This window comes from Erinaceus europaeus, chromosome 16 (assembly GCF_950295315.1).
Source record: "Erinaceus europaeus chromosome 16, mEriEur2.1, whole genome shotgun sequence".
NCBI lineage: Eukaryota > Metazoa > Chordata > Mammalia > Eulipotyphla > Erinaceidae > Erinaceus > Erinaceus europaeus.
This window is the reverse complement of record NC_080177.1, coordinates 78,618,351-78,646,186: the sequence shown is the minus strand read 5'-3', so window position 1 is coordinate 78,646,186 and position 27,836 is coordinate 78,618,351. Positions and strand designations below refer to the sequence as shown.

Here is a 27,836-nt window from a genome sequence, read left to right as displayed (position 1 = left end):
TCTGGGCTTAAAACTACCATATTCAGGAAGGTTGAGTTACTGGCCTGCAACGTTTGAATAGTTTACCCAGGGTAGTTGGGGCCAGGCATTCAGAATTCATTTACCATTTAGAAATTAACAGGAGGCCCACAGACTACATGACTGAGATGCCTGTTTAAGTCCTCTCTGCTTTGCAAAATGGCACTGCCCAGCTATGCTGTTACTACAGAGACTTGAAGAGGGTGAGACAGTTATCGCAGATGATTGTCCAGGGAGGACAGGCAGGAACGTCCTGTGCTGGGCAGAAACATGAGGATTCAAGGTGGCTTTCCCACCAACTCTCCAAGGTCAAGGTCTACTGCCCTTTGCTTTTGTTCTCATTGTCTGTCTCCCTTCCAACCCCTTTCCACTCACCTCAAGCCCTGGCCCCTCCCCTTGCTTCCTCCTCGTCTTTCACTGCTTCCCAGACTTCTGTAGAGCAGAGCACAAGTGGTACCTCCCACTGGCTGGAGAACTTAGCTTAAGGGCTGCCCCCCCAGGAAGAGGAGAAAAAGGGCAGGTGTTCCTGCTTTACTAAGGATCAAACGTCCTGCTTTGGTTGCCTTCACGGGCGTCCAGTGGATTGGTTGTTTTATAGTGTGTGTTTGCCATGGTCTGTTCCTTAAAGAAAATGAAGTCATGGGGCCTGGTGGTGGTGTACCTGGTTGAGCACACACATTTAAGTGCACAAGGATGCAGGTTCAAGCCCCCAGTTTCCATCTGAAAAGGGAAAGTTTCACAAGTGACGAAGCAGGGCTGCAGGTGTCTGCCTCTCTGTCTCTTTCTCTGTCTGTCTCTTTCCCTCTCAATTTCTGGCCCTCTCTATCCAATAGATAAAGACAATAAAATTAAATAATTTTTAAAAAGAAGTCATTTGCCAAGGTGTAAATGATTCTGATTATCTAATCTCTTGCATCCCTTGGTGATACAAAGAGTTAAATGATGCAGGAAACCACCTGTCAGCCCACATTAGACAGGGCTGTGTTTACTTGTCCAGAGGCAGCCTGGGAATTTTTGCACCAAAGGAAGTCTTGGCTCTGACTCCAGGTAGACACTCTTCCTTCAGCCTAAGTTACTCTGGAAGTGTCGTGTGTGGCCCCCGAGCTTCCACTTGGCTGAGGAAACTGTCTGCCAGACACTGTGGGCTGTTGCCAGAACTGGGTCTCCTTGAGAACAATTTGAACTTAGCTCCTCCAGGCTCCAGATGGCTCACAGTCAGCGGCCGAGCTCTGCAAAGGCTGAGAGCTCTGACAGTTCAGGAAAGTCGGTGGTGCTGCAGCCCTGCCCGTGCAGTCACCTTCCTGCTGTGGACGTGCACATACTGTGACTGAGGTTTTAGCCCACTTAGTAGCACCCCTACCTCCTACCCGAATTCAGAACCATTTCCAGAGAGAGGTAGAGATGAGAAAGAGAAAAGAGAGGGGGCTGGGTGGTGGTGTACTTCATTGAGTACACATGTTACAGGGAACAAGGGCCTGAGTTTGAGTCCCCAGTCCCCATCTTCAGGGGTAAAGCTTTTCAAGTGATGAAGCAGGCCTGTAGTTATCTCTCTCCCCCTATATATCTGCCAGTCTAGCTTCGCGGGCGGGAGAGAGACGACCAGAGACTCAGGGGAACGCAGTTCAATCTTTATTGATGAGGAATGCAGTGCAAGCTATCTAATCTAATCTCTCTTCATTAGAAAGCCCTGTCCTTTATATCCTGAGGCGGAAGTGTCAGGTCAGAAGAGGAAGTAGATAGGATAGGGGGTGGGGAGAAGGAAAAAGTGTTCAAACCAGTGGGGATTAAAACAATTAAAACAATGATTATGTAAATAGACCGCAGCGTTAAGCAGTACAAGCGAACCTAACGTGATGATCAAAACAAAAGGTCTTATAAGCAGAAGCATACCAACATCTATCTATCAATCTATCTATCTATCACCTATCATCTATCTATCTATCTATCTATCTATCTATCTATCTATCTATTTATCATCTATCTATCTCCCTCTACCCTCAGACAGAAAAGAGAGGCGTATACAGAGCAAAACATCCATTGTTCTACCAAGTGACCAACTGAAGAACATGAGCACCTTGACACTGGGCACCCTCACTCGGGGCCTCAGGATGTAGCGTGCTTCCCATCAGCCTGGCCTGTGGGCTGTACGCTCACTCCTCTATCTGCGGGGCAGAGGCGGGCAGGGATTTCTCAAGTACCAGGTTCCAGAGCAGTAACATCAAGGGGCCTGTTCTGTGCCCCCAGTCACCTTGGGGGTGAGTTTCTTCCCACTCATGTAGAGGAGATGGTGGAGCCTGGAGCAGGATACAGGGGCAACTTGGGTAAAACTTCCTCATGGGGGGTGGGGGTGGTAAACAGCACTTCCTGTCCAGAGAGGGCAGGTGCAAGTAGAGCCCGTGAATAGCTCACTTGGATGGCGTGCTGCTTTGCTGTGTGCACAGACCAGGGTCAGGCCCAGCTGCGGCCACACTGAAGGCAGCTCCAGTGGTGCTGTGGTCTCCTTCTCTCTGTCTCCTTCTAAACAAATAAAAAGATTGACGTGGCTAGATGTGCATGTGGAAGGAGGGAATCACAGATGGACTAAGAACTGGAAATGGTTTTAGAAGCCACTGAGACACTTTCACCGACATGAGGAAACTGAAGCCCAGACTTGTCCACAATTATAGAGCTCATTAGAGGCAGGACAGAGTTCCATGTGGACCTTTGCAATCAGCTACTTCCTGCCTCTGCCCCAGGGAGTGAAGAACTACTGAAGGATGGCAGAGCAGAGGGCCTTGCACATTTAGAATCTCACCAGTGGTGGTCACTCAGTCTAGGGGACCATCACCCCGTTGTAAATCTCAGGTTCTGGTCTCCACTACAGCCCTTTAAGGATGTATGGTAGCCTGCCTGCCTAACACAGCGAATGATGATTTAGCGGAGAAATAACCATAAATCAAGTCAAATAAAAGTCTTTTTCTGAAAGTTTTACCTATTTTAATATGAGAGTTTGAGAGAGAAAGAGAGAGAGAGAGAGGACCAGAGCATTTCTCAGCTGTGGTTTATGATAGGGATTAAATCCCCTGACCTCAGAGCCTGAGGCCTGAGAGTCTCTTGGTATAACCATTCTGCTATCTCCCTGGCCCTCAGATAAAAGTCTTTGTTGAAGCTTTGTGCCGGGACTTTCTTGAAGCTGAGTGATCAGCTGGGGCTGCAGTCAGCTGCTGCCTAAACACTGGACACTGGCCGGGACATCAGCTTTGGGACAGAGAGGAGTGGAGGAGTCCCAGCCACTCTGTCACTGGCAGAAGGCTGCTGCCTCCCCGTCAGATGGGGAACCACGTGCCCCTTGCAAACACTGTGGATATGCAGATGTTCAGAGCCCCAGGCAGCTGTTTGCTCTCCTGTCTGTCCTCTGGACATGGTCCCCATCACTCTATTTTCCTCAGTGCCACCACCCAAACTGTGTATTCCCAACCACCTCCTGCACTGCATTAGTGTGAGCCCCAGACAAAGAACATGGCATATACTAGAGCCAGCAGTGAAGAAAGGGCCTCCCTAGTGTGTCTCTGACTTTAGGGAGACCATACCTTTGTCATTGCATGTCCTAAGGGCTCTCCTCCCCCTCCCTGCCACAGGAGACACTAACATCTTTTTTTGTTGTTGTTGTTATTGGACAGAGACAGAGAAATTGAGAGAGAATGGGGAGATAGAGTGGAAGAGAGATAGAGAGACACCTGCAGACCTGCTTCACTATCTGTGAAACAACTCCCATACAGGTGGGGAGCCAGGGACCTGAACCAGGATCCTAACCAGTCCTTGCACTTTGCGCCACATACACTTAACCCACTGCGCTACCACCTGACACCCCGAGACACGAACTTCTTTACCAATGAGTTTTATTTCCAGCACTTGAAGTCAACTATACACTCCCCCTGCCCCCGCCCCTGATTTCTATTCCCATCAAATCTCTGCCTCCCAAAATGACTTCCGTGTTGGCAAAGGCTTTTTATCTGTCAGAAGCTATTATCACATGGAAGTTTTTTTCTCTCTCTCTCTCCATTGCACAGGCATCATTACAAATGCTGGCTGTGCAGTTCTCTCTCCATCTCACTGGTTCTCTCTAAATCAGTCTACCTCCCAGTTCCCCCAGGCTCTTAGAGGCCTGAGGAGAATTATAAAATCAACTTGTAATCGGTATCCAAAAAGACCACTTGGGCAAAGAAGGTCATTCTGAAGCACGCTCCACTGTATTTTCAGTGATGTAGGCCTTTCTTATCAGTTTGGTGCTGGGGAAACAAAACAAAACTAACTAACCAGCCATGTCACAACCCCACCCCGAGACTCATGCTGAACCCCATTTCTTTCCAGAGATAATCAGACCTGAAGGCCAGGCCAAGGACACTCATCCAGCTCTTGAAGGAACTTTCACAGGGTCAACTCAGAGTTGACCTGGCAAAGCAGGCAGAAATATTCACCTTGAAGGTGGGAGAAAGAACTGTTGGTCTAAACTGACCTGGAAACTTCCAGAAATTCAACTAGAAGTCAGTGAGGCCCTGGCATTTCTGAGAAATGAGAAACAGAATCAAACATTTCCTGCAGACGCATACTCTGCCACAGAGTTCCTCTAGCTCATTCAGGAGGAGAAGTCACTTCTTGTGAGCAAAGGGCAGAACCAGACCCTGAGGCCCACTCAGGTGGCTTTTGGAGACGACCTCCACCCCACCATCCCCATCAGCACCCGTCACAGCCCCTGCTTCTGGACACTCTGTCCCCATGAGGCTTGGAGATCTCGGGCTTCCTCCTGCCCTTAGTGACCCAGCTGTCCCACCAGTGGCCTTTCCACAGGGTCTCCCCACCTTAGAAGTCAAGTCTCAGCTGTAAGCTTGTGTCTCACCCCACCTCCAGCCCGTGTCCCTCGTCCTTTAGAGTGATCCTGTTCTCTGGACTCCCAGGGCAAGAGTGTGTTTATCTGATGGACTTGTTCACCCAAGGGAAACCCCAGTTAACCTGACAGCCGATTTCCCTTCCCAGTTGACTAGGTGAGACAGTTGTTGACACCTAGGCACAACCTCTCCCCTCTCTGTGGTAGGCAGTCTCTAAAAGACGCTACCTCCTCCAACCTAGGCCCTCTCCCACCATCATGCACCAGGATCCCACTGCAAAGATGAGGTGAAAATTGGACTTGGTTGTAATTTTTTCTTAGTGATTTCATAATGATTAACAATATCGTAAGATAACAGGGTTACAGTTCCATACAATTCCCACTACCAGAGTTCCATTTTCTATCCCTCCATTGGAAGCTTCCTTCTTCTTTTCTTCTTAAATCATGGGAGGGGGGGGGGATAATGGCTTACAGTGCAGTCATTGACATGGGTACAGTTTTTTTTCTCCACAGTTATCTCTGGGGTTCTGATCCTGGAGGCTATTTGTTGCCCTTATTCTTGTCGTTATTGTTATTGTTGCCATTGCTGTTGGATAGGACAGAGAGAAATGGAGAGAGGAGGGGAAGGCAGAGGGGGAGAGACAGACAGACACCTGCAGACCTGCTTCACCACCTGTGAAGCGACTCCCCTGCAGGTGGGGAGCCGGGGGCTCAATCGGGATCCTTATGCCGGTCCTTGTGCTTCACGCCGTATGTGCTTAACCTGCTGTGCTACTGTCTGACCCCCTCGAGCACAGTTTCTTATCTCCCTGTGAAAGTTCTCTGCAGAACACTCTCACACACAACCTAGTTCCTGTTACCTCACCATGCACCAGGGCCCCAATATTCTCTTCTGGAGATTTCTCAGAACACTAGAAGTAGACCTACCCTATGACTCAGAAATTAATTTCCTGTGGACCTAGTCTTTATCCATCTGGGAGTACGGACCAAAGTTCTTTACGGGGTGCAGAAGGTGGGAGTTCTGGCTTCTGTAATTGCTTCTCCGCTGGACATGGGTGTTGGCAGGTGGATCCACACCCCCAGCCTGTTTCTTTCTTTTCCTAGTGGGAAATGGAGGTGAGGCTCTGGAGAGGTGAGGCTCTCGACAGCTGAAAGGCAGAAAGATATAAGTCAAGACAAATTGTTTAATAAACAGGAGCCCAAAGATAATAACAGAGTAGATGTTATTTAACATGCAAAAGCGAGTCCTCGAGAGCAGGGTCTTGGCTCAAGAAGTGCCTGGACAGCTAGACGATGGAGGTCCACCTGGCCTCTCTCTGTAGATGGGAAGGAAAAGGTCAAATGCTACAACTTTGGCTTGGAAGTAGCTTTTGCAGAGAAAGCATGCCTATGCCAAGTGGAGCGTGGTTTTATTTAAGTGGATAGAAACTCTGGGAAGTAGGACTCATCACAGGGATACTAATGCTTTTCACAGCATCTGGGTCACTTCCTGGGGTGTGTGGCTGTGCTTCTAGGTCTGGTCTTGGTTGCAAACTGGGTGGCCCCGTCAGAAAGAGGCCCCATCGCCTCTCTCACTCAGGTCACGACGTCTCTGTCAATGCGTCCTGTGCTCAGAGTGACCTTTCATTGTTGGTGTTACTCTATCACCAACAATGTGTTGTAAACGACGTCCAATTAAAATTACTTATCAGCCATATTCTAATTGCGTTCACGTCCCAACACTGCTACGGACGTCATGTGTCTTCCCAATGGCTCGTGTGGCCTTCTGTGCTGTCTCTGTGCCCTTGGTGTAGGAGCTCAGGGCTAGAACTGACTGAGTTCTAGGGCACACAATAGACCAGTGCTCATCAAGAAACTCTACACATCTCGTTCTGCAAGTCAGTGTCTTCCTGACCCTCCTGCCACTGGATCTGGTCTGGGAGTCTGGTCTGGAGCTGTGTTATACGTGGCCTTCGCTTTGAGGAAGCCAGAGCTTTGGAGGAGCATGCGGTGTCATTTCCTGGCAATCACACAGTATGCAAGATGTCGAAGTAGGCAATTTGGCACAGGAATACTGTCTAATTTGAAAACAATTAGTCATCATCTCCAGACAGAGAAGGCAGGAGGCTGAGAGGGGAGAAAGGGAACATGGAATGAGGCTGTTTTCATTATGTATTGAATTAAATTAATAGCAATTTGTTGAAAGACTGGGAAAACTATTTTATTTTCCTTGTCTTATCTTTCTGTCTTTTTTTTTTTGACACCAGAGTTATAGTTGGGCTCGGTGTCTTCCAGACTGCACCATTTCTAGTGGCCATTTTTCTATCATTTTATTTGGGGGGTAATTGTTTACAGTATAGTTATTGACATGTGGGTTCATTTCTTGTCTTCCTCTGATAGGCATCTACAAAGCACTCTCATCCCCCAACTAAGGTCCACTATCTTGAGCCCGGACCCCCAAGCCCCCCAACTCCTCACTTCCCTTCACCAGAGTCTTTTGCTTTGAAATACACCAACCTTAGTCCAAGTTTCACTTTGTGCTTTCCATTTCTATACTTGTTTATTTTGTTATTTTTTATTAGACAGGATGAGAGAACTTGAGAGGGAAGGTGGAATGAGATAGACAGACACTTGCAGCCCTGTTTCACCACTCCTGAACCCCCCACCCGCAGGTGGGGAGTGGGGGCTCAAAGCTGCGTCGCTGTATGTGGTAACATATGCACTCAGCCAGGTGTGCCACTGTCTGGACCTCTGTCCTTGTTGCTTAACTTCCACCTATGAGTGAGATAATCTGGTATTATTCCTTTATTTATTTATTTATTTATTGGCTTACCTTACTTAACAAGATTTCTTTCAGCTCCATCCAACATATAAGTAAGAGGGAGAGAGAGCAGTAGAGAGGGAGAGAGACAAAGGCTGAGGCAGTCCTGAGTCTCCCCCAGCCCGCAGTGGAGATGTAGGTGTAAGCTCAGAGCCTCAGATGTGGTGATGTGCTCTGCACCAGGTGCGCCACCACCAGGCCCCATGGAACCTCATTCTAGCTCTCCTGGCTCCACCTAGAATTGTCCGTCTCTCAGAAACTGACAATGTGAAGGATTCTCTCATTTCTCTGAAATATTTGTAAGGGATAAGTATTGTCTTAACTATTTTCATCCAGTGCAACTCAGGTATGAAAGACCCAGGAATGGGCCAGGCAGTGGCGCATCTGGTTAAACACAAGGACCTGTGCAAGGATCTGGGTTTGGAACCTCCCCACTCCCCACCTGCCAGGGGGAAGAAGCTTAACAAGCAGTGAAGCAGGTCTGCAGGTATCTATCTTTCTCTCTCCTTCTCTACCTCCTCCTATTTCAATTTCTCTCTGTTCCATCCAATAAACAAAAATGGCCTTCAGGAGCAGCGGGTTTGGAGGGCCAGCACTGAGCCCCAGTGATAACCCTGGTGGTAAAAATAATAATAATAATAATAATTTAAATAAAATAAAAATCAAAGACCCAGGATGTTTTAGAGATGACTATTCTCTCTTCCTGCCAGAAAATGACATCCCAGAGGGAAGAAGCAGACTTGGAGTACCATTTCTCATCTCAATACGAGGCACACGGCACTCATTATAGAGGGTCTGAGAGAATCAGAGTAGGCTTTAGGTTTGCTAGCTTTGCTAGTCCGTTTCAGAGGTCTGTGAGCTCTCCTCATTTGTCTTACAGTTGACCCGCACTCTGAGCTCTTGGCTTGCCCAAAGGACCTGCTCTGCTCACAATTCCAAGCAAACTGTAGAATCCCCTCCAGAAATGGTGGTCTCGGCTATTCCAGTCAAGCTCTAGAGAAAGCCACTTCCTGGAAATCATCAACAAGCCATTTTTTAAAAAATTTCTCTATTGGGGGATTAATGTTTTACATTTGACAGTAAATACAATAGTCTGTACATGCATAACATTTCTCAGTTTTCCACATGACATTATAACCCCCACTAGGTCCTCTGCCATCCTTTTTGGACCTGTCCTCTCCCCCCATCCCACCCCCACCCCAGAGTCTTTTACTTTGGTGCAATACACCAATTACAGTTCAGGTTCTACTTGTGTTTTCTCCTCTGATCTTGTTTTTCAACTTCTGCCTGAGAGTGAGATCATCCCATATTCATCCTTTTGTTTCTGACTTATTTCACTTAACATGAATTTTTCAAGGTCCATCCAAGATCGGCTGAAAACAGTGAAGTCACCATTTTTTACAGCTGAGTAGTATTCCATTGTGTATATAGACTGCAACTTGCTCAGCCACTCATCTGTTGTTGGACGCCTGGGTTGCTTCCAGGTTTTGGCTTGTCAGGAAATTGTGAGGAGCCTCACAAAGCACCCTGTATTCCTGATACTATGGCCTATCTACATAATCATTGTTTTGCCTGAAAGATCCCCACCCATTCCATTCCTTTGATCTATCTTCTTTCTACCCTCAAGACAGCTCCCTGCGTGCAGGGTAGTATTAATCCTACCAGTTAAAACCCTCGCAACAGTTTCTCCGCCCCTTTCCTAGCCATTTCTGTTTCTGACTTGCCACTTCCAGGTCTGCCCTTTAAAAAGCCTGAGCTCTCTGATCAATATATACATCGCATGTCTTGCCACCACGTGTCTGTTCCTGAGTCATCTCCCTCGAGTCGCTGAGTAGCAGCCCAGGCTGGCTCCTGTCAATTTTCTCCAACCCAGAGAGTGCGCACCCAGGAAGAGGTACCCCCACGCTAGCCCAGCATTGACTATTACAAATTATGCTGATAGGAACATATGTGTACACAGATCTTTTTGGATGGGTGTGTTGGGTTCCTTAGGATCTATCCCCAGAAGAGGAACTGCAGGATCATAGGGCAGGTCTATTTCTCTCCTTCTTTTTTCCCAGAGAATGATGGAAGTGTTTTGGAACCATAAGGAAAAGGTGAAGATGGGGGAGTCCCATAGAACCCAGTAGTGGCAATAAAGCCTTTTGCTACCCACAAACTCACTGTTTATCACGCAGGAAAGATAACTCCCAGGCTTGGCAGTTGTTTTTTTCTTTTTTTTAAAAACTTTATGGCTAAAAAGCATTCTGGTGTGATACAATGAGGCAAAACAAAGCAAGGCTTTTCAATCACTGTCCTCACCAGCAGGTGGAATCTCAAAATGACCTGTATGCCATTCAAGTCAAGTCAGTCTTGTGAACGGGAGCACAAGGAAGTAAGGGGACCCTGACTCCCCTTCCACGGGCCTCTGAAATTCATCTTCTGACCCTCTCCCTCCTTCTGAGAATTCTCTTAGCTCTGCTACTTTTGATACCCTTCACGTGCTCCAGGTCCCTGAATCCTTCTGAGGTGCATTGGCTTATGGTGAAGGGGAAAGGTGTCTGTCTTCTGCCTGCTTCGGTAATCATGGAACTAAAGCGGTTCCTGGTACTTTGTAGCTGCTCAGTCAACTGTCCACTGATCCGCAGGTAGGCCGAGAATTACTATACACTGTGGTTTTAGAAAATATGAGTGAGAAATGACCCACTCTTTTAGAACACAGGGGCAGGACATGCTTTGTTAAATCTGTGTATTTGGGATTAAGAAATGTGAGGATCATTTGCCTGTTCTAATTACTGCTTCTGGTGTCTAAAGAGTCATTTTTACACCTTCACAGCCACTGAAACAGAATGGGTCTTTAATGACATTCAGGAGCTGAAGTGACAGCCATTAGTAGCTAGAAATAGGTGACTGATTGCAAAGTCAAGACGAAAGGCTTCAATGAAAAAGACATTCCTGCCCCAGGCACACTCTGACTTCTCTAGTCAACTTACAGTGGAGTGTTTTCTTCTTTTTTTAATGAGTTTTCCTTCTCCTGAAGTGCTTTCATTTTACACTGAGAAGCTAAATAAGTGTGTTTATCAGGTAATTAATTTACATAAACAAAATTCATGTTCGGTCCTTCGTCATTGCTGCCAGGAATGTCATGGACACCAGCCAGAGGTAAGCAGGTGTTCCCTGGTCAAGAAGCAGCAGTGCCAAGACCTCTTTGGGCTGTGTCTCTATAAAACTTCTGATGCCATTCGCACAAAATGACTTCATCCCATCTCTTTCCCTTCTTTCCCAGAGTCCTTTGCTCGCCCAGGCCAAGTTTCACCTTAAGTTTTCCTTTACTGTCCTTTTGTCTTAAGTCCCACCTCTGAGAGAGATCATTCATTCTTATACTCTGTGTTAAGTCAGTGAGTGATATCTTCCAGTGATTTCTTCATGAACAGCCCTCATTTTAAATAAAACCCACCCTGTGGTGTAATGGTTTCCAGTTTTCCTGGTAAGAATGTTGTATTGGGTGTCATTGCTGAGCTTTGAGCTCCTGGGCATGCTGAATATAGCTGGTCCATTCAGGCAGAACTGGCCAAGCTGGCCGAGTGGTTCCCTGCATCACTAGCCTGTCAGGTAAGGGCCACTGGCTTAGTGATTGGCAAAGTGGAATTTGGGTTCAGGATACCCCCTAGTGGCACAGAACCACAGACTATAGGAATTGAGTTCACTCTGCTTCAAGAAAAAAAGATGTCAGAAGTTAGATGGAACTAAAATCAGGGAAAATACGAATATATACCTTGTCCTCTTCTTATTCTCACAGCAGCACCTGGGATCTACCGGTGGAAATAAATCTACCCAAGTCCCTGTGACCAAGAAAGAAAATGCCAAGAAGCAAAACATCCCCACGCGCTGGGCAGAAATAAATCCCAAAATGGAGGATAATCTGATTATCTGGATCAATTTCTCTTGTTTCCTCCTCGACCCCTCAGGACTCTGCTCAACTTCCCCTTCAGTGCAAACAGGATGAACTGCCTTGCATCTGGAAAACATGTAGACAGACACTGATTAAGGATAAAATGGTAATCTTGTATTCGTTAGACAGAGAGCTTGGGCAGTGAATCAGGAAGATTTGGGTTAGCAGTGCCACCATGGACAGAGCACTTTAGAGCTGCTTTGCAGCACATTTTCAGATGACTAAGAGAGCAGGTCAAGAATTCAGTATAAATACCCACGACAGTCAGGGAAATGTCTCAACTGGTAGAGTCATCAGAGCTGCGATGTCTGAGGGTCCCAATTAAACCCCTGGTGCTATAAGAAACAGCAGGGCTCTGGCTTCTCTCTCTCTCTCTCTCTCTCTCTCTCTCTCTCTCTCTCTCTCTCTGTGTGTGTGTGAGTCTGTGTGTCATTTGAAACTTTCTCTCATGTTGTAAATAAAATAAATCTTAAAATGCCAGCAGCCTGGCAGTGTTGCACCCAGTTAAGCACACGTAGAATGAAGCTCAAGGATCTGCACCTGGATGAGGGTTCTAGCCCCACTCCCTACCTGTGCACACGCGGGGGGGGGGGTACTTCACAAGCAGCAAAGCAGGTCTACAGGTGTCTCTCTTTCTCTTTCCCTCCATATCTTCCCCCTCCTCACTCAAATTCTCTCTGTCTCATCCAAAAAAAAATTTTTTTTTTAATGAATCCACAGAATCAGTGGATTCATAGTGTAGGCACTGAGTCCCAGTGATAACCCTAGAGACAAAAAATTCAATAAAACATGAAAAAATAGGACTGCATTTATCATAATACAGATAGATGTCCTGAAAATGTTTGTCATTTAAATTTATACAAGCTCCTAGTAACCCACCACTAATTTTTCTTAAAAATAGAGAGACAGAGGGGGCCAGGTGGTGGTGCACCTGCTTGAGTGCACATGTTACAATGTACAAGGACCCAGGTTCAAGCCCCTGATCCCCGTCTGCAGGGGGAAAGCTTCACAAATATGAGTCAGGTTGCAGGTGTCTCTCTGTCTCTCTCTCCCCCTCTCTGTCTCTCCTTTCCTCTCAATTTCTGGCTATTTCTATGCAACAAACAAATCAAAAAGCTTAATAATACTAATAATTAATAATAAAATGTAGAAACAGAGTCAGAGAGGGAAAGAGACCACAGCACTGAGGCTTCCTTCAGGAAAGTGGAGGTGGAGGTGAGAATGGAACCTGCCTTGTGCACAAGACACAGCAGCTCACTATCCAAATGAATCATTTCTCCTATCCCACCTCCTTTGATTTTTTTTTTAAGTGGGAATTCAGAAACCATGACAAAAAAATTCAGAGAGAGAGAGAGAGTATTATAAGCTAATATTATGGTGAAGTGTGCAGCAGAATCAAACTCTGCTTTCCCAAATCATCCTGGTACAAGGATGTCAGTCGCCGGGATGCTGTCCACGCTCTGTAAGAGTTTTGGAGTAGATGGGAGAGGGAATTTTTGAAGGGCTGAACTCTGGATATTCTAAAACTCATAGATCCTTACTAACCAATGAGTTGATGTGGATTTAGCGTTTGTTTGTTTGTTTGTCACCATCAGGCCTTCACCACTCCAGGATGACTTTTCCGGATAGAAAGGGACAGAGACAGGGAGAGAGGGAAAGGTACTAGCGTTGCCTCCAGTGTCAGAGAGGCTGCACTCAAACCTGGGTCACGTGCATGGCAAAGGAGGGGTGCTAGCCAGGTGAGCTGTTCCTGGCTCCGATTTAGCAACTGTTGATAAATGTATCCCCCTTCCCCTGCCAAAGCCTTGTTTCATTCACCATCTACAGGCACGATTACACCGTGTAGCAGAGCTCTCCAAACTCTGTGGCAAATGTTTTTATTTCTTGCTGGTGAGTCTACAAGTCAGCTGAGGATTGACTGATCTAGCTGTGACTTGGGTCACTTGTGTTCCAGATGGTACCCACCTTCCTTTGAATAATAACTGCCTGCTGCAGGTGGGCAAGAGAAGGGAGCAGGAGTAGCTGTGCAAACTCGGATAAGGCCTCTGGCCACATCATATGAAATGACACCTGGTTAGCCAGATGGGCCATACGGTCAAGTCCCTACATCTGTGGTCAGACTCTGTGTATCATGACACCATGGCCATGTTGGGATATGTGTTAATATATTGGAGAAGTCAAAATTGGAGAGCAGTGAGATATACTTCCACACCCCTGTTGTGAGCAGTTGTAAACTGTTGCTGGAGTAGAACTTCCTTTTCTGGTCAGGTAAAGGGACTGCTCTTTCAGAATTTTTGCCTGTTTGTTTATTCTTTATTGTTTTATTTGACAGGAATGAGAAATTTAGAAGGGAGGGGAAGACAGAGGATAGACACCTGCAGACCCACTTCACCACTCATGAAGCATCCCCCCCTTTCAGGTGGGGAGCAGGGGTTGAACCCGGTGATATTGTACACAGTGATATATGCACTTAACCAATGTGCCACCGCCAGACCTCCCAAAATGGTATTAAGCACTTGTTTTCCAATAGTGCTTCCTGTTAGCAGACCCCCAGTTCCTCTCCTTGTCACTTTATATCCAAAGGGCAGGAAATCAAAATCTGCGCTGGCTAAACTAGACTTTTGCGCAGCTCGATGGCCTCAAGACTCCAAGGGAAGGGTGCAAACTCTGTGGCTTCTTAATAGTTGGGCTCCAGAACTCCGTCAATGCCATGTCCACTGTTAGTAGCCTCTGATAAGCATATGCCTCTTGACACGTGAAGACAGGTCATCTCATTCTGTAGACAAATCCTTTTAAGATTTAATAATGTGATGAAAACGCTGAACAGAGAAGGGCAACTCTCTATGCAGAGTCAGTTTTTAAATCTGGCCCTTATCAACAGACTGGAAATAGACGCCCTCTATGGGCAAGCCAGGGGTCTAACTGGGTTGAAGCATTGACTTCCTTCCAACCAGTCCCCAGTGATTTCCAGACCATCACACTGTCACACTGAAAGCAGCACGGTTGTTCATGCTTCTGGCTTCAGGCAGCACTGTAGATCAAAAGCACAGATTACTTTGAAAATACGGCTTTTTTTTCTTCCCAGGAATACCTCTCTTTGACTATAAGTGAGTAATACTCAATCTACCTTTAATTGCTAGCTTGAGGTTAGACAGCAGAAGATAGGACAGGAGAAAATATCATTAGCCCAAATGTGGGTGAAAATCTCTCTCTCTCTCTCTTTTTTTTTTATTTAAGAAAGGAGACATTAACAAAACCATAGGATAGGAGGGGTACAACTCCACACAATTCCCACCACCCATTCTCCATATCCCACCCCCTCCCCTGATAGCTTTCCCATTCTCTATCTCTCTGGGAGCATGGACCCAGGGTCATTGTGGGTTGCAGAAGGTAGAAGGTCTGGCTTCTGTAATTGCTTCCCCGCTGAACATGGGCGTTGACAGGTCGGTCCATACTCCCAGTCTGCCTCTCTCTTTCCCTAGTAGGGTGGGGCTCTGAGGAAGCGGAGCTCCAGGACACATTGGTGGGGTCTTCAGTCCAGGGAAGCCTGGCAGGCATCCTGATGGCATCTGGAACCTGGTGGCTGAAAAGAGAATTAACATACAAAGCCAAACAAATTGTAGAGCTATCATGGACCCAAAGGTTGGAATAGTGGAGAGGAAGTGTTAGGGGGATACTCACTGCAGACTCTAGTGTACTTCTGCTTTCAGGTATATATTTTGCACTGGTTTATGGTTACGTGTGAACATATGCTCTCTCTCACAGAACCTGGTGTATATCTGGGTTTTGGGACTTTGTTAGAAAGTGAACCACCTGGGTTGGAATTAGAGAATACTATGAAAAGAAAGGTCTCACCCGAGTAATGAAGCTGAAGGGTTGTCGTTCCACACCTGAAGTCTCTGGACACAGTCTGAGTTGAAGCATGTTGAGGTGGCAGTCATTGCATTGGAAAGTCTTTCTTATCCCGTGGCTTGATATAATACAGTCCTTTATAGAAGGGACTTTGTTCCCCTAGCATTCCTAAAGGAACAGTGTCAAACCTCTTTGGGTCATGTCTCTGAGAGATTGGGATTCATTCTCAGTATCAGTGCTTCTCAGGGGAAAACTGGCATTATCCCGAGAACAGTGGTTTCCCTATTCAGTTCTGAGATTAACCTCTGGGGTCAGAGGTCTAATCTCTGGTGCCTGGAACTGGGTTCAGATTTATCTTCACCATTTAGTAGAACCCTTGATTGAAAAGGTCACTTAATCTGAAAGGTCACAAGAACCTGAACTGGAATTGGCGTATCGCACCAAAGTAAAAGACTCTGGGGTGGGTGGGTGGGAGAATACAGGTCCAAAAGGGATGACAGAGGACCTAGTGGGGGTTGTATTGTTATATGGAAAACTGGGAAATGTTATACATGTACAGACTATTGTATTTACTGTTGAATGTAAAACATTAATTCCCCAATAAAGGGGAAAAAAAAAGAAAAGAAAAGGTCATGTAAGCTCTGTGGTGACCAGTGGTGCTGCTTATACCAGAAGACTGGACTTCCCTCTCTGCTTTGTGATTGGTTGAGGTTATGTGACCAAATGAGAGATAGCTTTGCATTTCTTCTTTCTTTCCTCTTCTTTTATTTATTTATTTATTTATTTATTTATTTATGTTTCCAGGGTTACTCCTGGGCCTCAGAGCTTGCACTATGAATCCACTGCTCCTGGAGGCCATCTTTTTTTTATTATTTTATGGGAATAAAAAACAAACAGATCCTTGTGTTGGTCTTTGCACTTCATTCTATGTGCAGTTAACTGGGTGCATGACTGCCTGGACATCTGTATCTTTAAATTTCTAAAGCTAAAATTATATGAGTCTGTATTATGGAATGACCCAGGGAATCTATTCTGGGGGCTGCGTTGTAGCACACTGGGTTAAGCACACATAGTACAAACTGCAAAGATTCACTCAAGGATCCCAGTTCAAGCCCTTGGCACCCCACCTGCAGGGGGGTCACTTCACTAGCAGTGAAACAGGTCTGCAGATGTCTATCTTTCTCCCCCCCCATCTTCCCCTCCTCTCTCAACTTCTCTCTGTTCTATCCAATAAAAAAAATGGAAAAGATGGTCTTCAGAAGCAGTGGATTCATAGTGCAGGCAACTGAGTCCTAGCAATAACCCTGGAGAGGAGAGGAGAGGGGAGGGGAGGGGAGGGGAGGGGAGAGGAGAGGAGAGGAGAGGAGAGGAGAGGAGAGGAGAGGAGAGGAGAGGAGAGGAGAGGAGAGGAGAGGAGAGGAGAGGAGAGGAGAGGAGAGGAGAAGAGGGAATCTATCCTGGTGTTTCAAAGACATTCTGTTACCTAGGGGGAAGGAAGGAAGGAAGGAAGGAAGGAAGGAAGGAAGGAAGAAAGAAAGAAAGAGTGGAAGAAAGAAAGAGTGGAAGAAAGAAAGAGTGGAAGAAAGAAAGAGTGGAAGAAAGAAAGAGTGGAAGAAAGAGAGGAAGGATCTGACAAAACTAAACAGCATCTTGTCTTTTCTCGTTGCTTCCTCTTCCCCTCCCCAAACATAAAGGTCTATGTCCTTGTTACAGATTATTCTGAAGGCTTCTGACCAGACAGTTACAGCTAACTAGTAACGTCTGAACTACAAAATAGTTTCCCAGTTTAGGTTTCTATTTCCTTGTTTAGGTTTCTATTTCCTTGGTTACTTGTCTCTCTGTTTTCTATTTTTCAGTATAGTACCTAGTATCCGTTTCGTCAGGAAGATTTTGCCTCACTCCAGGTCACAGACCACTATGATCTCTGTCCTGATAGTATGATCTTCCCTAATCCAAAAGGAGAAGATTCTGAGGTCACAGGGTACTGTGGGTATTCTGGTCTTTCTCCTTTATTAAAAAATGGAGAGGTGCATCCGGGTGGTGGCGCACCTGGTTGAGTGCACATGTTACAATGCACAAGGACCTGGGTTGGACTCCCCATCCCTATCTGCAGGGCCCAACATTGCAAGTGGTAAAACAGTGTTGCAGGTGTCTGTCTGTTTCTCTCCCTTTCTATTTCCCCTTCCCTCTTGATTTCTGGTGATCTCTATCCAATAAATAAGTAAAGATAATAAAAAAAATTTTAATGGGGAGGTGCCTTTCCTTGCTTCATCTTAATCCAAACGGAAGTTTAATTAAACCATCCTCACACAATCACTTAACCTCCTGAGACATGTCCTCCAATGTCTCTGCATCGGTTTTCCATGCCATAATTTATAGTCTTTTTTTTTTCCTTCCCATGTCACTCTAGCTGAGTTTTTCTACACTTTCATACACAACGCAGTCTGTACTTCCAAACAATAGCACATTAGTATTTTAGGAAGAACCAGAAGACACATCCATTTAGTCAGGTTGGAAATGGCGGTTCTTACTGTTCAACCATCTGTAAAAATCCAGTTGGAGGAAGAGGAAGAATTCATCCCATTCATATTGAATTGCAGGCTGGATCTCGTCCAGGACCTCAGCTTCTTCATGATTACCTCGTTGAAATGGATATTGATGCTTCTTTGTTGCACTGTGCAGTCAGGGCCTTACACATACATGATTTCACTGTTCCTATTCAGATAGACAGAGAGGAAGTGACGCCGTAGTGTAATGCCAGAGCTTCCCCTGGGTCATGACATTCAAATGTGGTGCCAAGACTTGAAGCTGCACAGCACACATGGAATTCCATTCCCCCTATCCATTAAGCTGTTCCTCTGACCACATTCTTCTAAAGCATGCTTGACACTTTTGTATGACCACAGTCGTTGATCAGTGGAAGAAACTGCTGTTAATGAAGGAGACAAAGGCTCTTCCTCATTGTTGGCGTTGGCGTTGTATAGTGGCATGTTAACATTCATTTTGACACACATGTTCATGTTGGCAATTTATAAACATGCCATTTACTATTACTATGTGGGAGAAAATAACAGTGCTTTATCCTCTTCTAGATTGAAGACATCATTACAAAGATGCAAGATGACAAGACGGGAGGTGTGCCTATCAGGACAGTCAAGAGTTTTCTCTCCAAAATCCCCAGTGTGGTCACAGGTAAATGACCTCCTCACAATGTGTTGATGGCAAGAGAAATAGTCTAGTGCAGAATTTGTGGTCTTGATTATGATTGGCAGTGTCTAAGTGGTTTTGAGTAGTAAATATAATATGTGCTCAAGGTGCTTCTTAAATAGTGTTGCGTTTTGGTCCTAGTTTTGAGCAATAAGTGACTCTTTACAACTTTTAGTAATGGTCCTTCTGTGCCAGCTTTTCTGTGTATAGTTTGCAACTCTTGGGGAAGAAAAAGAAACTTATTCATAAACTGAGTAGCCCATCAGAAACTGATCTGACAAAGATATTAAAGAAATTATTTTACTTTTAAACAAGCCTGAAGAAAGCCTTTTGCTCAAATTCTACAAAATGCTTTTAAGGTGGTTTTTTGTTTGTTTTTGGTTTTTTAGGAGGGTTAGTGGTTCACAGTATGTTCTAGAACACACAGGCACAGCCTCTCAAACCGCTTTGATGGGTATCTAGGAGACACACCAGGATCCCAATATCCCTTCATCCTGTCTCTAGTCCTCCTTGCCCAGAGTCCTTTGCTTTGGTGCAATATGCCACACCAAGTCCAAGTTTCACCTGTGCCCTCCCTTACTGTCCTTTATCCTGAAGCTTCGCCCAGATGTGAAGTCACTCACTGTTGGTCTTTCTCATTTCTCATTCTAGTTAGTCTCATTCAACATGCCTTTAAGTACTGACAATGATGTTTTTAACCCACTGTGTTTGAACTCCCCCAAAGAGGTGCTTTTAAAATACTTTAAGTATTCCTTTAAGATGCCTGTGTGATCTTTATGTTCAAATATTTCTTGAAAACATTAATTGCAAAATGTGTCAGACGCATAGATGTAGTTCCAAGGATAACACAGGTCATAGGTCCCCACCACCTTTCCTCATCCATGCCTGTCATCAGTATCTGGTAGACCAGTTGACTGGCATTTATCTTCTTTCCATGAGACACAACCATAATATATGTCTGTACTAATCAACTTGTTGCTTCTGTTTATAGTTTTACTGTGTAGGCATATATTCCTTATTATCTAATCAGATAACCAAAAATAAAATGTTAAATGCTTATCTCATTTTTCAAAATCTAGCTACTTGCTTTCAAAAGTTTGAGAATCAAAGAAACATACTTATAAAATGACCCAAAAATTTTAAAAAATACTGACAATCAAATGTGCTGATGAGGCTGGAAACAGCTGGAATTCATCTACGTTACTGGTGGAGAAACAGAATCACAGCTACTTGGGAAGTTTATTGTAAAGTTAAACACATGCTTACCTTATGCTCCAGAAATTCACTGTTAGCATTTAGAAACTAGCACTAAGGCCCAAACTTAAGAAATATTTATAATACCTTGGTTTGGAGAGTCATAGTTTCTAAGATTGAAAACCATCCACATGACCTTAAGTAAGTGAATGAATAAACCGTGGTTCAATCATATCAGCAATAAGAAGGAGTCAGTTACTGATGTGCAGACAAGCTTGGATGGCTCTCAGGTCATTTTCTGGATGAGAATGTCAGTCTCAAGGTTTACATACTTGCACCATACCATCCTCCACAACCCCCCCAAAAAACTATAGTGATGAGAGTTGTTAGGGATTATGAGTGGGAGAAGAGTTTAGCTACACAGGCATTACACAAAGAACTATTATGAGGATATAGAGCTCTTCTGTATCCTATGATTGTTGGTAACAACATGAATCTGCCATGTGTAAATTAAAATTCACAGAACAGCAGAGAGATATTAGTGTATGTTACATTAAAGAATGCATTCAATTAATGTGTCCATAAGATAACCCAGCTCTCTATTTGGATTGCCATGGTTTGAATTTGGGCACCCAGTATGTTTGGATAGTATAGGATTTGTGTATTGTTAAGTGTTCTCTGATCATGAAATTTATATAAACAGGATTATCTATAAGATCACCTGTGATACAGTTCCTGTAACTTCTGGATTTTGTTCAATTAAATGTTGTTCAGGATTTTTATTATCCCTTTCTGTGGGCAAGCCTTGTCTGTTGTTTTTCTTCCCTCCTTGATTTGGATATCAAATTTATTATTACCTCATAAGCCAAGCCACAAAGTACATCTTTCCATGTTGGTATTGTATCACTTTCTGAAAATGTAATTTAATGTTATATCTCTAGTCTATCTTTTAAGTGCTTCATCTCAATCATTTGATTTGTATTTCTGAAGTGTGTATTTAGAAGTCAGCATCGGACTTTATGTTATAGAGAAGGAGATAACAAAATCTACAGATTTTTAGATAGTCATAAAGTCCCAGGAGAAAAGGGATGAGAAGAGGGTAGGAGTGTTGGAAACTTGAAATAGGTGGCCAAGGAAGAATTCCTCAAGACATTTAAATGAAGATGGTAAGGCGGTGAGAGACTGACTCGTGTGGCTAGAAGAGAAAGCAGTATTCCAGAAAACAAATGCTAAGCCTCCAAGGTAAGCATGTTCCTAGCACATTATGAAACTAAGAACGATGTTAGAGTCAGAGAGAGGTGAAGTCAGAATGAGAATGATGACCTAAGACCTTGTGTCCCTTGACCTTTTTAAGGCCACTAGGTGACCTTGACCATGGGGCAGTGTGCTCTGACTTGTTGCAGTAGGCTTCTGCTTTCACATCCAAATACTCTTGGGGGTTGTGAGATTAAAAAGAGTGACACAGACTAGACTGTCGGCACTAGAACAATATAAAGTGGATAGATTCTGATTCAAGTTTGAAGATAGAGTAGGTGGTATTTAAAGAGAGATTAGATAGAGAATTTAAGATGAAGATATTGATATCAACAGTTGTTACATTTGATCTTAACCCAAAGGCCAGAAAGTTAGATATATCTGAAGAACACACACAAAAAAATTCACCTGAGAAGACAAAATGCATACCTATGTTCATTGAAATGCTATTTCCAATGACCCAGATATGGAATTAACCAAACTTCACAGTGGCAGGTGCTTAGATTTAAGAAGTTGTGGTATATATGCTCAATGGATTACTACTGTTAGAAGGTGAAATCTTGCTCATTGCCACAACTGGAGGGTATCATTTTAACTGAAATGACTTAGAAGGAGGACAAATACTAGATCATCTTACTTACATGTAGAATATTAACAAACCACGTAAGAGAACAAGGTCAAAAGAAAACAAGTCTTTCGATGTCTGACTACAGAATTGAGATCATCAAAGCGGGGAGGAGAGCTAGAGCTGTGAATGTGGAAAAGGATCCAGTAGACTTTGGTAGAAGATTATTGATACCTTGGTGGGGGGTGTGGTGTGAGTAACATACTCAGGATAAATGGAGTTGCCTTTGATTGTAATGAGGAAGAGTGAGCAAGGGATGGGAGTTGTTCTTTGATTTTGTTTATATGAAGGGTAGGAAGTCAAAAGGCCCATTTTAGGCAGTTTCCTTTTCAGTGACCTATTCTACTCGCAAAGACAAAGAGATACTTACATAACTCTGTATAGATATCAGAGGTGAGAATAAGGGCTGGGACATAAATCCTTGACTTATAGATGGACTTAAACCCATGGGGTTAATGAACTGACAAGGTAAATGAAAATCTGAAAAACATAGACACTCTAATATATATAGATGTCATAGAGAAAAGATGAAATTAGCAAAAAAAAAAAATTGAGAAGGAATAACTGACGATAGCAAGAAAAATCAGAAAGGTATGGTTTCTAAGATGTCAGATTTTCTAGAAAGTGTTTTATTGGAGCTGGAGGGTTGGTATCCCAGGCCTGGTGTCTCTACACACAGTCTGAAGTGAAACACGTTGAGGTGGCACTGGTTGCATTGATTTGGTTGAGGTAACTAGGGATTTTTCTTCTGAAAGTGTCTTGTTTTCTTGAGAATATAGGAAACAAAGAGATCTGAGATGTTGAAGGATTTAAGGGAAAGTGTGGTGTATGCAACCATCAACCAGTAGAGTGAAAAGACTGATGGGGCTAGGTGGGTAGAACTGTGACAGCTGTGAAGCATTTAGAGCCCTCCTGAGTTCATTAATATTTATGAGTTAGAAAGGCACTTATCCAGTTTCATTTAGCTCTCTGGATTTGGTAGAAAGTTGGATTTAATTAAAGCTATAGCAATGTGAGATTGTGATTAATCAAGAGAGAGGCAAGAGAGGACCCAAAATGACTGACCATTACTTTTTAACTGAGGAAGGAAGGGAGTGAGAATATGAAGAGTAGTAGTCACAATAAATTGAAATTCCAGTGGCAAATGGATTTGGACTTAGAAGTGAGAGTATGAGCACTGGAAATATAGGAGGTGGTGATTGGATGGTGGAAAGTTTGACATTGAACTTATAGAGGAGCTGAAATATATTGGTGGTAATGAGCTCTAAGACATGACCTTAGGGATAACTGACTGAGATGGGGGGAGAGAGCAAGATCACTGGAATAAAGGAGGTCAGAGGACTCAAAGACCATGATTTGAAAGACTAAGCTACCTGGGTGTCCAAACCACTATGGAGGGAGAGGTTGGTTGTGTCTTGGCTAAAATATGGAATGAGAAGTAGAATCACAAGCAATGATTGATGACTTTGACAACAAGGGATGCATAGGTGGCTTGATATAATGCCATAGGAGTCAAAACTGAATGTGTTTTAGAGAAGAGGTGGGAAGATGAGGATCGTCTGTAAGAAATCCTAAGAGGTTAGATCCATTTATTTGTCTTCAAACTCCGTGGTGTGTAAGACGCGGAAAAGGGCTATTACAGAACAGGGTCTCAGGGAAGCAGGGCCAATGGGGAAAAACAAGAAGTAAAAGGAAATATTCACTGAAAAGTTTGAGGATAAAAGGATTTTACTTATGATTGGCCATAAGTTCCAGAGAACAAATGAAGGGACTTCAGGAAATGGTGAGCATCTGACTTAGCTAAGAAATGTCCACACCTGCTATGTACCAGACACTATGTACCAGTGACAGAAGAGACAAAGATGAAGAAAGCATTGATCTTTGCTTCACAAGAGCTATTGATCTAGTGGGAGAGGCAGACACAGACAGACTGGTAATTCCATGAGTTACATGCTACAGTAGAAAAAGGCATAAAAGCCCCAAGCTTTGTGACTTCTCCTTAAGTGTGTATAGGATGTTCTCTGAGGAGCTATCAATGATGATTTATTTTAATAAGCCACTGTAAACCATAGTAACTTAAAACTATAATATTACATTTACAAAAAAAAAAAAATCAAGACTCCTTGACTTGGGTGGAGGGTGGGAATTCAATCATAGATGAAAATCCTTGCCAACCTATGTCATCTTATAAGGACATGGTCCTCTCAACCCTTCCTGCTTAGGACAGCAGACTGGCCTTCTTAGACCTCTCACTAGAATAGTGATAATGGTGCCAAATGATAAAGTTCCCGAGTTTCCAACTTCAGCTCTACCCTCCCTCTGCTCCTCTGCTCTCCCCACCTGCCCTGTATGTGATAGACATATCCTGGGCGAATGCCTGCCAACTCCAGGAAGCTAGCCAGACCACACAGGCCTTCCCAGCTGTCATAGACAGTCATTCCAGGATAATTCTCTGTCACCTGAACAATCATGAAGAATTTCCCAGGGATCTTAAAGGTTCCTTTTCATCCAGGCCACCCCCAGAACATGCCTTCCTAGCTACACTTAGTCTTATGTATCCTCTGTAGATAGGAAAATGGAGTCCCTGAGCCATTATATAATGTGCTAAAAACAAAATAAATGACACCACTTGTAATAGAACCAGAAAAGAATCTGGATTCCTGCTACCATTGTAATGCTGTTTCCACTACCCCATGGAGAAAACTATAGACTCTTGAATTGGAACACTTCCTTAGAGATGTCTGATGAATTGTCCCTAGCAATTATTATCATTTAACTTATTAAAAGTATAATCTTCAGGACATACCCATGGTTCTGGACTCAAGAATTTCTATTCTCAGCACCTTTCTTGATTATCTAGTATGCTGATCATGTCTGTCTGAATTTAGGAGTTAGGACAGCTACCATTTTCATACCCTATGTCCCTTAAGCTCTATCTGAGTGACTTCTAGGTGCTGAGAGTCCTCATCACTCATTCCATTGTAAACAACTCTGAGCTTCAGAAACTTCCTTATAACAAATTGAAACACACCTGCCACCTTGCACCTTTAGTCAGATTCTACCTCTTTCTTGAAATCAAAGTGTAGAGGAATTAATATGACTAAAACTAAGTCTCAGAATATGTGCTGGGTGTACGCATGCCTCTCTCAAGAGGTATGCTACGTAGATGTTTGCTCTCCTTGCTCATGAATGTGTTTTGAATGAACTTCATGTCAACATACACACTGAAAAGGATTCTGGCAGTACAGTTGTGGTAGAGGAATGCAGAGCTGTGAACTGTCTGCTCAGCTATGAAGCTGGTCCTGGGCTCTGTGAGCCTCAGCTTCCTCATCACTTGACTCATAAGTCTGGGTGAAGTGTTACCTGCAGTTTCTCCTGGCCCTGAACTTCTGCGGCTCTCCATGGGAGGTATATAAATATCTGTCTGCAATCCTGACTTCTCATTTAGTTCTTTAATGATTCTCAATGACTCTACTCTAAAATAATCCAGACAGCCTATTTTCTCTGAAACTAAAATACTTCCAGATCCAAAACCAAATAAATGGAGCTAGAAAACCTGACAGTCATGCCCAAATTTATCAATATTCTTGATCTTTTCTTTTTTAGATTATTTTTTTAAAAAAAATAGTTATCATTAATAGAGACAGAGAAATTGAGAGGAGAGGGAAAGATAGAGATAGGGAGAGATACAGAGAGACACCTGCAGCCCTGCTTCACCACTCATGAAGCTTTCCCCCTGCAAATAGGGAGCAGGGCCTTGAACCCAAGTCCTTGTGCACTGTAGTGTGTGCGCTTAACCAGGTGCGCCACCTCCTGGCCACAAATTCTTGATCTTTACTGTTCATCTTCTGTTTTCTCTTTTGTTGAGAAGAAAAGGAAACTCAAAATAGAAATGATTTCTTGTGTGCTTATTGACAGCTCAGTGGTGACCCTTAAACATAGCAAACCCCAGTTATTGAAATCCATAGATATTATATTGATTTTTCTTATTTTTAGAATTCATTACAATATTTATAAATGTATTTTAATATTTTTAATTTTATTTATTAGTGGATAGAGACAGAGAAATTGAGAGGGGAGGGGAGGGGAGGGAGAGGGGGAGAGAGACAGAGAGACGCCTGCAGCTCTGCTTTACCATTCATGAAGCTTTCCCCCTGCAGGTTGGGACTGGGGGATTGAACCCAGGTCCTTGTTTACTGTAATGTGTGTGTTTAACCAGGTACGCCACTGTCTGGGCCTTCTAGATATAATCATGATAAAGTATCTTCACAAATGTGATTAAGTTAAGGATCTTGACCTGGGAAAGTCATCCTGGACTATTTGGATAGGCATTACATACAATCACATATATCTTTTTAAAGGAGAATGAGAGAAAGATTTGACACAGGAAAAGGAAATGACAACAGAAGCAGAGGTCTAAGTGATGCAGCCTCCACGCCTTCCCCTTGAGCCTCTGGAGGGAGTGTGGCCCTGCGGACACCTTGATTTTGACCTGGTGAAATGCACTAAAACCGAAACTTCAAAACTTCTGGCCTCCAGACTAAGTTGTTTTAAGTCACAAAGTTTGGGCTGATGTGTTGCAGATCTCATTCCTACCTTTAAGGATTATTTATTTATTTATTTATTTATTTATTATTTTTTGGTGCTAGGAATAATTGACAATTCAAAAAATCAGTTGCAACACCGAGCAGTGTTTTGATAACATCACGGCCTGAGGAGGAAAAAAAAAAATCAGAGTACCTAAAACTAGACTCTGAGGATCACTGAGGGATGAGGACTCTAAGAAACTCACCATTCTTGGCGTGGAGACCCTGGAAAGCTAGAACTGAACTATCTTTGATCAAAACCTCACACAGGAAGGCTAGTCCTCTGCCAAGTTAGCACCTCCTAACCTGTAGAGACTCTGAATGAATGAATCTGGGAGTTTGTCCCTGTACATTGGCTCATACGTTTATTTCCAAAGAGCATTTCTAAAGGTATTTCTAGCACAGTCAATAACTTACTGAAAGGGGCCAATTATGAAAAAGACAACATGTAAATGTCTGTTTCCACTGTTTTCCATAGCTTTAACCCATGATTCCTTTAACATAAGCTTCTTTTTTTTAATTTTCTTCTTCTGAAGTCCATTTAAGTGGCAACATTCTGAAATTTTGTCAAGTTATAATTATGAAAGCAAAGGTAATAACTGATAGCCTTGGTCTTTGTGCACTTAATGTTTCACTCTAGCTATTAGACTAAATTCCACTCTGTTTACATTTTCCCCTTTTTGATGTTCCTCTCTTTAAGAATAAATGCTAAGTGGGATAAAAGAAGGAAAAGACAGTTTATTTACTAACAGTGAAAATTGATGAACAAACTATTGTATTTACTGTCGACTGTAAAACATTAATCTTCTGCACCTATAATGTCCCTGGGTCCATGCTCCCAGAGAGATAAAGAACAGGAAAGCTATCAGGGGAGGGGATGGGGTATGGAGTTGTGGTGGTGGGAATTGTGTGGAGTTGTACCTCTCTTATCCTATGGCTTTTGTTAGTGTTTGCTTTTTATAAATAAAAATTATATATATATATATAAAAATTAATCCCCAATAAAGAAATTTTTTTAAATGGTCAATCCATATATATTAGAAATAATGGTCAGCCCATATCTGTGACTCTGGGAGAACTACTGCACTTTCCAATGGAGAGAATGGGAACACTGACTCTGGTGGGGGACAGTATGGAATTACACCCTTGTCACCTCATAATTTTGTCAATCCATATCAAATCACTAATAAAAATTTTTTAAGAAAAAGAAAAGAAAGTTTATGCCCAACCCTCTAATTGATTCTCTGAGTCCTCTTTAAATAAAAAAAGTTTCAATGTCACATAAAATTTAAGATGAAATTCCAGTCCAGATTTATTTTATTTATTAATTCATTTATTGTAATCAGAACACTACTCAGCTCTGGCTTATGGTGGTGATGGGGGGTTGAACCTGGAACTTTGGAGCCTCAGGCATGAATCTCTTTCCTTTTTTTCTTTTTTTTTAATATTTATTTATTTATTCCCTTTTGTTGCCCTTGTTGTTTTATTGTTGTTGTAATTATTGT

The 27,836-nt window shown here is 43.5% G+C and overlaps 1 protein-coding gene across 7 annotated transcripts in view; it reads left to right on the top strand.

Annotated features, from left to right (window-relative positions):
• The window catches only part of RGS6 (regulator of G protein signaling 6), a 461,089-nt gene that overhangs the window by 299,970 nt on the left and 133,283 nt on the right, over positions 1–27,836 (top strand). For all 7 annotated transcript variants that reach the window (XR_009545392.1, XM_007528431.2, XM_007528430.2 and 4 more), the window contains exon 2: positions 18,558–18,657. Coding sequence is in view for 6 of the 7 variants with exons in the window: in XM_007528431.2 (XP_007528493.2) it covers positions 18,558–18,657 (100 nt within the window). In the remaining variant the exon portion in view is untranslated. The remainder of the gene's footprint in view (positions 1–18,557; positions 18,658–27,836) is intronic.